Source organism: Glandiceps talaboti, chromosome 6 (assembly GCF_964340395.1).
Source record: "Glandiceps talaboti chromosome 6, keGlaTala1.1, whole genome shotgun sequence".
NCBI lineage: Eukaryota > Metazoa > Hemichordata > Enteropneusta > Spengelidae > Glandiceps > Glandiceps talaboti.
In genome coordinates, this window is record NC_135554.1 from 4667388 (window position 1) to 4678618 (window position 11231).

The following is an 11231-nucleotide window of genomic DNA, read 5'->3' on the forward strand; positions in this document are numbered from 1 at the left end:
CTTCATGGAGTTAAACCATGGCTTGCATTGGTCATAGTTACACAGAAGATCGCTAAAAGTCTAAGGAAAATGTTGTTTTTAGTTGAAATGTATGTCTTTGCTAAAAACAGAGAAGTGGACTTGACTTCTTTGGCCGACACCATTCCGTGGATGGACAGTTCAAATTTCATTTGTATATCTGGTGTTATCTTTTGTTCTCCCCAAATTCTCTTGTAAACAAGAGAGACCTAAAGTATCTTGAAATGGAGAATAGTCCATGGCTGCCTTTGTTTCTGTTTTTCACTTTGGGAGTTTCATTAGTATAAATTTTGATTATATGCAATATTGTATAAGTTGGTAGATTAAACTCCACAAGGCATGTTAAATAGGAAACACACAAAGTGAGACTGGAGAGAGTATATATGCAAATGAAGTGCTTACTGAGGAGTCCATTGAATGTTGTTTGCTGGAAAAGCCCCTTATCTTCATTAGAAAAAAGACACCTTTTACTTAATAGAAAGATACATTTTGCACAAAAACAAAGCAACATTTTTCATGGGTTTTGGAATATCTGTCGTATATTTATGACAGTTCCGGCTACATTTCAATTCCCCCTTTATATGATTGTGGGGACAGATGGGAGTAATTGTAGATGATGGTGCTAGAAAACTTTATATCAGTTCTTCATAATTATTTTATTTTTCATTTCAACAGGAGGTTAAAAAATCTGGTGCTCTTAGATCACAAGTTGAAAATTACAAGAAGCAAGTTTTGGAGTTACACAGTCAGTTGACGGAGGAAAACAAGAGGGCAGATAAAGTCGAATTTGAACAAAAGAGATTGCAGGAAAAATATGAACAGTTACATCGAGAAAGAGTGGTAAGGAAAACTAAGTTTTGACAATTTTAAGTTAGTTTGATGTAAATTATGGAATGAAGGTCAGTTTATTGTCAAAGGTCACTGTGACAGAGAGTAATGTATACAATAAGATGTTAGAGGAAATACAGAGAAATGGTGAAGATGGTGTCAAATACAGAGAAATGCTGAAAATTGTGTCAAATGCATGACTTGTTAAATATGAAATTACTGTTTGGAATGAAACCACAATATTAGTTAATATACATATACCTTATTGTAAAAACATTCAAATTTGTCTAAGCACCAGGCAAATATCAAATGTAATAAAAAGACACACGTACAGACACAGATTACCAATGTAAAAATGTAGGTATACAGCTAATAAAAATGCTTACTTGCACTACAGAAATTTGACTTAGAACAATATCATCAAAATTGCAGTTACAGTGAATTACTCTTTGCCAAGTCCAAGTTTAAAAGTTTTACAGCAGGTGAAATAAAGGACTTCTAGATATTAAAAGACCTGTAATTGGAACACTTAGAAAACAGGTGAAAGTGTTCCCAACTCACCATAGCTATGTAAAGAACCCAAAGGAAAAGTTGACTTCCTGACTGAACAATACTTAAAAATGTAATGAATTGTTATTGAACCAAGTCAGGCCTACTATAAGGTCTTCTCTCTGTTTCTGTTAACAAGGTCATTTTAGCTGAGAGATCGAGGTCATTTTCAGTACGCAAATTATTTCACAGAAAGCAAAAGTGTGGACTTTGGTTCTGAGGGATAGTGTTATTCCAAACCTTTTCATTATATGATGGATGGACTGTCAATGTGATTGATTAGTGGTTTGATTGAAGTTTGTTATTTGACACTTTTGAATTTGTCATCGTTTTGTGAAGGGGAAACAGAGAGTGACATCTAGTGAAAAGTGACATTCTGTGATCAAACTCTCACATATCAGTGACTTTTCATTTTATCCTCCATCCACTAATAGAAATGATCTTTTGTTCTTGTTTTACTTACAGAGACTTGAAGCAGACAGAGATTCACTGAAGGAAACCAATGAAGAATTAACAATGAGTCAGTTAGGTAGTCCAATACATGGACGCCCTAGATCACCTGGTAGTCCAGACACTGTGCCCATATTAGGAGATATGGTTCCTCCAGAAGTCAAGTAAGCAATAAGATCAACTCTTACAACCAACATGTTGTAATAATGAAATATTTGAAATCAATAGGCTGGGTTAGCTTAACAGAAAAATTTCAAAGGGGAAGCACTCCTTAAATGTTGTAATGTTCATTCATTAGCTATTTCACTTTCATAAAAACAAAACATGTGAAATGATTGTGTTCATTGATGCAGGCCTAATTGTTATATTGCATGCTTATTAGCAGGAAAGCTTTGAGAAACCAGTGACTGTATATCTTTTATAGAAATGGTTTTATGAGAATGTGTGTGAAGAAAGGAGAACATTAAAAAAAATCACAATTAACTACAAAGTTTTCTCTCAGTTAAAAGCTGTGGTGTTTCACAGAGAAATTTGCAGGACAACATTCTGGTGTATTGCTTAGTTATAAGTGAGTTCTATTTACTTACAGAGAAAGACTTTTAAGACTGCAACATGAAAATAAGATATTGAAATCACAGCATGGTGAAAGTACTGATGGTGAAACACAGTTATTGAAAAGTCTTCTAGATGATTCAAATGCTAGGACAGTAGAACTTGAAACAGAAAATAGGTAAGGTTGCTGCAAGTTTAGTTATAATTCACTCTCTCACTCTCTGTCTGTCTGTCTGTCTGTCTGTCTGTCTGTCTGTCTGTCTGTCTGTCTTTGTCTGTCTGTCTCTCTCTGACTCTCTTTGTCTCTGTAGATTCTTATTCTCTTATTGTACCATGGAATATCACAGAACACAAGGCACAGTTCTGCAGAATTCCAGTCATTCAATTCTAGATTGCATCAATCTTGCAGTGCGCCCTCAACCTGCCTACCAGTATAAACTTTTGTTTGTTCTCCCCCTTGTCATATTGTAAAGATTTGTCTGGTGATGTGTTGTACTATATAAATATTCACTATAGAACAACATTGATAGAGATATCAAATGTAAGCAATTTATATAATGTATGTTCTGACCAAGATATCAAATGTAAATATTTGTGCATCGGTGCAAATAATCTCTGGTACATATATAATAATGTATATTATTGAATTGCTCTGAGCATGTCATTTGAACAGTATGACAATGCCAGGTATATTTCATGACCTGCATACAACATATGCATAGCTTTTACCTGGAATCTCTTAACCAGTGGATATTTTATACATGTACTTTAGATAAGGACATTCTGTGTTCCAGGCTTTTTAAGTACATCACCAAAAATAGTCATCTACTTGGTAGATCCATAGACCCTATACGATCCATAGACCCTACACGATCCATAAACCCTTCGTGTGCATTTAGCTTTTGATCTGTCTTAGTTGACGACCCTCATCAGAATGACAAATTCCATAGTTACGGAGCGGTCAGCTGTAACTATGGAATTTGTCATTCTGATGAGGATCATGAACTGAGACATCTGAAAGTTCAATGCTAAACATTTTGAACTGATTGTGTGTTATATAACCTATGATAATCATTTCAGTACAAGTGTAGTAAACAATCAACATTGTAAACAAATATTGTTTTGATATATTGTGTTTCAGGCGTACAAATCAGAAAATTATGCAGCTTGAAGCTGAGTTGGAAGAAACGAAACATAAGGCAGCTGAAGTTGGAAGCATTAATAGTAGCGAGGTATGTAACAATGAGATGAGATATGTGTGGTACTAAGACAGTGTCAATGAGATGAGATGTGTGTGGTACTAAGACAGTGTCAATGAGATGAGATGTGTGTGGTACTAAGATAGTGTCAATGGATTTGTGCTGCTTACAGCATACTCGGTATCAAATCATTATTTTCTATTTTCTCTTGATTTGAACTGAGAATGTGTTTGAGTAGAGTGCAACATCCGTCAATAATGCCACTTACATAGACTCTAAGACACACTGTGTTGTTAAGCCCTATCAGGTTTTTAAACCAGTGAGTGATAGCTGATAGCATGGCATGAATGTCTTATCTTGCAGACTACTACTAACCACACATTTTTCAGAGCATTTATTTACAGAAGCGGCAACAACAACAGATCTTTAAGTTTATGGTTTGCATTTTCAATTTAACAGAAAAAGTTGAAACAGTTTATTTTCAAGGTGCATACTACTTTTACTTAATTCATCAAGAAAAACTTGATTTGAATTTAACAACACTTTTTCAGTATTCTTGGTGATATTATCGTATTAGTATAATTACAGTGTATGTGTTTTGGTTAACGAATTTACCCTTTTTTTTCATCAACAGTTGCCTGAGCTCAGGAAAAGACTACAGGACAGTCTGTAAGTATAAACTGTTCAAAGTCAGAATGTTCACAAAACTATTCAAAGTCAGAATGTTCACAAAACTATTCAAAGTCAGAATGTTCACAAAACTATTCAAAGTCAGAATGTTCACAAAACTATTCAAAGTCAGAATGTTCACAAAACTATTCAAAGTCAGAATGCTTACAAATCTTCAGATCCAATACATCAGATTTTCAATGAAGAAGATATTTTGTTTGTTGGTGTGTTGATTACATATATTTAATTTGTCTACAGTAAGTTAGTAATTTTCTTGAAATTTTCTTTCTAGGGAGAAACTTCGAGATGCTGATCTTGACATACAGAAAAAGGATGCCTACATAGACGACTTGGAACCAAGGATTGTTACAGGCAGTAAGTATGATGTTTATGATCATTGAACATGATCAGATTGGGGCTTGGTTGTTGTTTGTACTGAAAAGTCGTTACTATTCATTGCTCTTAATTATTCAAGTTTAGGATGTTGTGGCGCTAACAGCAACCACATGGGTGGCCAGCTTCACCTTGAAGTTAAACATTTTGCATCCGTCGTAACTCATGTTTTTCCGTTCCTTCAGATGACAAGATTGTTAATCTTCAAGACATGTTAAACAAGAAAGAAGAAGACATGAGAGCAATGGAAGAAAGATACAAGAAATACCTTGACAAAGCCAAGAGTGTGATTAGAACATTAGATCCTAAACAAAACCCTGGTGCTGCACCAGAAGTACAAGCTTTACGGAATCAATTGTCAGAAAAACAAAAACTTATAGAACATCTTGAGGTAAGATTGATAGAATTTAAATACTATCATACTAGGGCTCAGCCAATATAGTCATGCCAGTTGCCATGGAAATTTAAATTTATTATTACAATTTGTGTAATCAGTAATATTGAACATGAATTTCATTTTTGTGACAAAGTGATGCCAGATAATCAGATTACCATGGAAATTGCTATATTTAAAAACAACAAGAACACGTATATGAAAATAAATATTTGGATGTGGTCTTGCTGTGCTGATACTTGCTATTACTCAGTTTATTAATCACTGTACATTCTAGATTGTGAGATAGTGTACAAACTGTTCTGTTGACGTGACTGACTGACTGACTGAATGTTCATGTGTAACTGTAATTATGATTTCTCTGGACATTGATACATAAATTGTACATTTTTCTTTGGTTTACAGAATGATAGAGAAAAAACAAAGTCAGTGAGAGAAACAGAAGAAAAATTAATAGTTAGTGCGTGGTATAATTTGGTAAGTGAAAGGCAGTGTTTGGTATAATTTGGTAAGTGATAGGTAGTGCTTGGTATAACTTGGTAAGTGATAGGTAGTGTTTGGTATAATTTGGTAAGTGATAGGCAGTGTTTGGTATAACTTGGTAAGTGATAGGTAGTGTTTGGTATAATTTGGTAAGTGATAGGTAGTGTTTGGTATAATTTGGTAAGTGATAGGTAGTGTTTGGTATAATTTGGTAAGTGATAGGCAGTGTTTGGTATAACTTGGTGATAGGTAGTGTTTGGTATAATTTGGTAAGTGATAGGCAGTGTTTGGTATAACTTGATAAGTGATAGGCAGTGTTTGGTATAATTTGGTAAGTGATAGGTAGTGTTTGGTATAACTTGGTAAGTGATAGGTAGTGTTTGGTATAACTTGGTAAGTGATAGGCAGTGTTTGGTATAACTTGATAAGTGATAGGCAGTGTTTGGTATAATTTGGTAAGTGATAGGTAGTGTTTGGTATAACTTGGTAAGTGATAGGCAGTGTTTGGTTATAACTTGATAAGTGATAGGCAGTGTTTGGTTATAACTTGATAAGTGATAGGTAGTGTTTGGTATAATTTGGTAAGTGATAGGCAGTGTTTGGTTATAACTTGGTAAGTGATAGGTAGTGTTTGGTATAATTTGGTAAGTGATTGGCAGTGTTTGGTATAACTTGATAAGTGATAGGCAGTGTTTGGTTATAACTTGGTAAGTGATAGGTAGTGTTTGGTATAATTTGGTAAGTGATAGGCAGTGTTTGGTATAACTTGATAAGTGATAGGCAGTGTTTGGTATAACTTGATAAGTGATAGGCAGTGTTTGGTTATAACTTGGTAAGTGATAGGTAGTGTTTGGTATAATTTGGTAAGTGATAGGCAGTGTTTGGTATAATTTGGTAAGTGATAGGCAGTGTTTGGTTATAACTTGATAAGTGATAGGCAGTGTTTGGTATAACTTGATAAGTGATAGGCAGTGTTTGGTTATAACTTGATAAGTGATAGGTAGTGTTTGGTATAATTTGGTAAGTGATAGGCAGTGTTTGGTTATAACTTGATAAGTGATAGGCAGTGTTTGGTATAACTTGGTAAGTGATAGGCAGTGTTTGGTATAACTTGGTAAGTGATAGGTAGTGTTTGGTATAACTTGATAAGTGATAGGCAGTGTTTGGTATAACTTGGTAAGTGATAGGTAGTGTTTGGTATAACTTGGTAAGTGATAGGCAGTGTTTGGTATAATTTGGTAAGTGATAGGTAGTGTTTGGTATAACTTGATAAGTGATAGGCAGTGTTTGGTATAATTTGGTAAGTGATAGGTAGTGTTTGGTATAACTTGGTAAGTGATAGGCAGTGTTTGGTATAATTTGGTAAGTGATAGGCAGTGTTTAGTATAACTTGGTAAGTGATAGGCAGTGTTTGGTATAACTTGGTATAACTGCCTGCATGTCTCTGTATTGTGTGTGTCTGCATGTCTGTGTGTATACATGCATGCATATCTGTCTACGCCACATATTCAATTCTCTATGTCTTCTGTTCTCCACAGGGAATGCAATTACACAGGAAAGCAGCTGAAGAGAGGTTAGCAAACAGTGCAACTGGTCAGTCATTTCTGGCCCGACAACGACAAGCTAGTACTAGAAGATCACAAACTATCACACCAGGGAATACTAATAGCACAGCCAGGTGAATACAATTATATATCCACCAACCACCTTGCATCTAGGGGAATATCGGTCTGCTTCTTGCCACCAGCCTTGCATCCAGGGTGTATATCACTCTAATACAACATTACCCGACTTGCTTTGCGGGCATATGCTATGTTGCCCTAACACTTACTATCTGCTATCCATCTGGGGTATATGTGATATATTGCCTTGCATATTGCATTATGTTCATCATTGTACTGATGCTAGCTGTAGATCCAATTATGTAGGGAATATATGATATATTGCCCTATACACACAGTGGCTAATACTGTACTAAACATGGGCCATATATGATATATTACCCTTGGACTGATCTACAAAGTATGTAGGGCATATATGGTGTTACCCTATGATTCACTGCATTCTGACTTGCTTTAAACTACTGGCATGATGTAACACTGTTGTTATGGTGATCGGTAGCAACCAGGAACACTTAACAGAATGACACTGGTATACAACTACATTTACTAAATACGGATGGTGACTGGGATGTATGGTTTGCTGCACCTGGGAAGACACTAATATTTGTAATCTGGCTAGATTAAAATGTTTCTTGTCTTGTTCTGTTTCTTTTGTCTGCCAGAAAGCACCAGCAAGTTCCGATAAACTGACTGGCTACTCCTACTAACAAGCAGTATTTCAAAGCTGTACTTAGACAATGGTGTAGAAACTAACAAGGTGTCAAATTGACTACCAGTTGTGAAATGACTGGCATAAATGTTAATTTTATGTACTAAATGTTAATAAGCTCTTGGTAAAAATGGTTTATAGCATCTTCTTCTTCTTTATATTTTAAAAAAAATAACTTTTTCTAATTGAAAAAAATTGTGTTATGTGTATATTGCATGTTTTTTTGTTTTTTGTTTATAAATAACACAGGTATAGAATGAATGAAGTATTTATATAGAGGTATCAATCTGTATATATTCAATATTTAAAATTCACAATCTGAGTTGTTTCAGCTCTCACAAAGTTACTATAGATGTATGTTTTCTATGTATACTTTAATTGGTGTCATGCCAATTAGTTGTGTAATTTGTGAAAAGGGTATTACATCATAGTGTGGGGATATAGAGTGATGATAGTGATATCAAATTTCATGTTTTTCATATTTTGCTAAGTAAACAAAATGGTTCATGAAATGAAAGGATTTTATCTTCACAATGTAAATAGAACTTTGTAGAATATATGTACATAAATGTGAGACATTTAATAAGGGATTTTTTTCTCAGAGAAATTAGAAAAGAAAATAGACAGTCACGCTTATTTTGATTTAGAAGCATATTTATGAAAGATGTCATTCAAATGCATAACCTTGCCTAATTCAAAACAGGTCGGTTTTTTTTTCTGTTTTTGTTTTTTTTGCTTTCATTTAATATGATTTAATAGCTTGTTTTGCAAATAACAACACAGGCTTCAACAAATACAGAGAGATTTTGAAAACAAAGATTAAAAGAATAAAAATTGTATCACAAGTGTAAATTAAAAAGAGTATAGCCATGACAGCACAAATATCACAATACTAGTGTGAGGACCCATTAGTTTTATAGAGGGGAGAAAACACTAAATTCAAGAGCTTGTAATTACCACAAAAGTAAAGTACACAAGGTGAAAAGAACTAAATTCAATAGCTGTATCAATAGCCACTATTTACAGGCACGAACAAAACTCACAACTTTTATTATTAAAACATAAATTGATAAATGTATTTGAAATAGTAGACATCCAATCATTCCAAGTACTCAGGTAGGTTTTGAGGGCGACAAAATATAGAACTGTTATTGTGAATTTCATTATTCTGTGCCTTGTCTAAATATTGATTTCAAAATATGGAAAAAAAAAGTATGCAATTTTCAGAACAAGGACTGATAATTTTGATGGACATTCACAGAAGACATTGTGATATTTTTCAGCCCATTACAGTTACTACTTTGTTTTCATAACCAAATGATGCAAACTTTACAAACACCAAATTTTTAGTGGTTTCTTAAAATGATTATTTGAAGTTACAATGTGCTAAAATTGTTCATTTACCAGCAAGTTTTGAATCGTCTTTGTGCTTTGTTGAGAAATTACTGTAAACTAAACAAAAAAATGCCATGTTGTTGATGTTGAAAAAGTAAGAGAACACTCTACAAGATGACTTGTAAGGCCTCAAAAAATATTGTGATGTTCCGATTACGCTCAGTTTTAGAATACATGTAGGTGGGGTAGGTTGATTTTTAAAAAATTTAAAAACATTTTTTTTCCATGTGTGAGTGCCTAGTTCAGGTAGTTATGTTATCAGATGTACAGCCATTACAGATTGGAAGAACAGTTTTATATTGTCTTTTTAAGTTGATGTCAGTTTCTGCATCAACTATTTGCCGCAAGATTTCTAAAGATTGTGAAAACAGGAACACTTCAAGACATTATGACATGTATAACTTGCTGCTGCTTTCATTGGTTCAATTTTCTTTCTTTTTTTTTCATCTTTTTTTTGTTCTATGTGTGCAGGTTTCCCTACAGAAAATGATGATATTAGTTGGTTGCTACTGCTACACTCAACAAGCCTGTCCAAACTAGCCTTTTTATGTTAAAACACTGTCTAGATAATTTTTGTTGCTGTAATTTTCTCTGTGTGTTATTATTTTCATTATTATGTGTGCTGCAATATTGATTAGTGTGATGTTTATAACTGTGATGTTATGTTCATTGTGTTGTTATGTTTGGTTGCACAAATTGTGGCAAGACTGAAGGACACTTGACCCAGTATTATGATTTGTACCTCTGTAAGTTTGAAAGTCAAATAAAATGATGGAGACTATTGCACTTGGAGTTGAGATGTTAGAGTACAGGGGTTGAGTGGGGGGTTAGGGAGGGGATTGGTGAGGGTAAGGGGAGGCAGTTAGGGAGGGGATTGGTGAGGGTAAGGGGGAGGCAGGTGCTTTATCCAGTGCAAAATTATTACAAGAAAGATAGGGTTGTGTCCTTCAGTGTTTTCAAACTGCTTTTAGCATATACAAGACAAATAAGCTGGATTGCCTTCTGTGAAGTTTTCGTTATCATTTCTACTACACTTAGAATCAAAGTACGGTGCTATTTCTTGCGAAGTTATATTTTCAGCATACAATAAAAAAATAATCATAAAATCAGCTTAAAAAAAAATGAAGATTCTTAGTAATTCTATGTAATAATGCATTGACAAATCATGGTGGAGGGGTTTGCATTTTTTATAAAAGTTTTTCAAATTTATGCAGATTTCAATAAATTTAGAATCATGATTGAAATGAAAAAGTAGGATTTTTTACTGCCTGCACTTATGCCTGAAAACTTAGAAAAAAGAACGCAATGCAAAGCTTTATTATCTTGGCTTGTGTAATGTTATATGTTTTGTTGATGTTTGTATTTGCAATGTTAGCAGTAAGTCAAATAGGTAATATAGTGGAAAATTACTGTTAAAGTTTGATTTACTGTGGCCACTGACTACTGGAGACTGATTAGCTTTGTTGGGAATATTTCTAAAATGAATGGTTTCTACTTTGCGAGGCAGTCATGAAACAGTGTAGCCTGGCTACTAGTTAGGGATATGACATTGCAGAGAGTCATATTACAGTGTAGCCCGGCTACTAGTTGGGGATATGACATTGCAGAGTTGACCACTCATTTCCATTTAAACAGGCAAGAAACAGCAAGAGTCTGAGATAGAACATATTTGCTCGTGGTGAGACACTCACTCAGTCCAAATGTTTTGGTTGTTTGCACTTCTTCCACAAATGAGACAGCAGCTACATGATCAATTTCTTCTAAGGTACAAATCAAAAGTTTACAAACAACGTTATAGCTGGGAATCTGATAACGGAATAACAGCTAGACACACAGTGACATTGATGGCTGCTATGTGGGAATATATGGATGTGAAAACATAGGATAATTATTCTATGATTGCCTCACAATGTTGAAATCACACATTTCAGGCAGGTCCCCCCTTTGGGCTCTAATATTGTTTATAGCAT

The 11231-nt window shown here is 34.3% G+C and overlaps 1 protein-coding gene across 2 annotated transcripts in view; it reads left to right on the top strand.

The window, feature by feature from the left end:
* LOC144436169 (protein Hook homolog 3-like) overlaps window positions 1–11231 on the top strand; it is a 36072-nt gene that overhangs the window by 20813 nt on the left and 4028 nt on the right. The window contains exons 9-18 of one of the 2 annotated variants that reach the window (XM_078124876.1): window positions 694–858; window positions 1861–2009; window positions 2435–2575; window positions 3539–3629; window positions 4231–4265; window positions 4558–4640; window positions 4844–5049; window positions 5458–5529; window positions 7074–7213; window positions 9733–10072. In XM_078124876.1, coding sequence (XP_077981002.1) covers window positions 694–858; window positions 1861–2009; window positions 2435–2575; window positions 3539–3629; window positions 4231–4265; window positions 4558–4640; window positions 4844–5049; window positions 5458–5529; window positions 7074–7213; window positions 9733–9751 — 1101 coding nt within the window. In that variant the 3' untranslated portion in view covers window positions 9752–10072. Of the gene's footprint in view, window positions 1–693; window positions 859–1860; window positions 2010–2434; window positions 2576–3538; window positions 3630–4230; window positions 4266–4557; window positions 4641–4843; window positions 5050–5457; window positions 5530–7073; window positions 7214–9732; window positions 10073–11231 lie in introns of those variants that run through there. The other variant, XM_078124877.1, reaches the window with a different exon arrangement.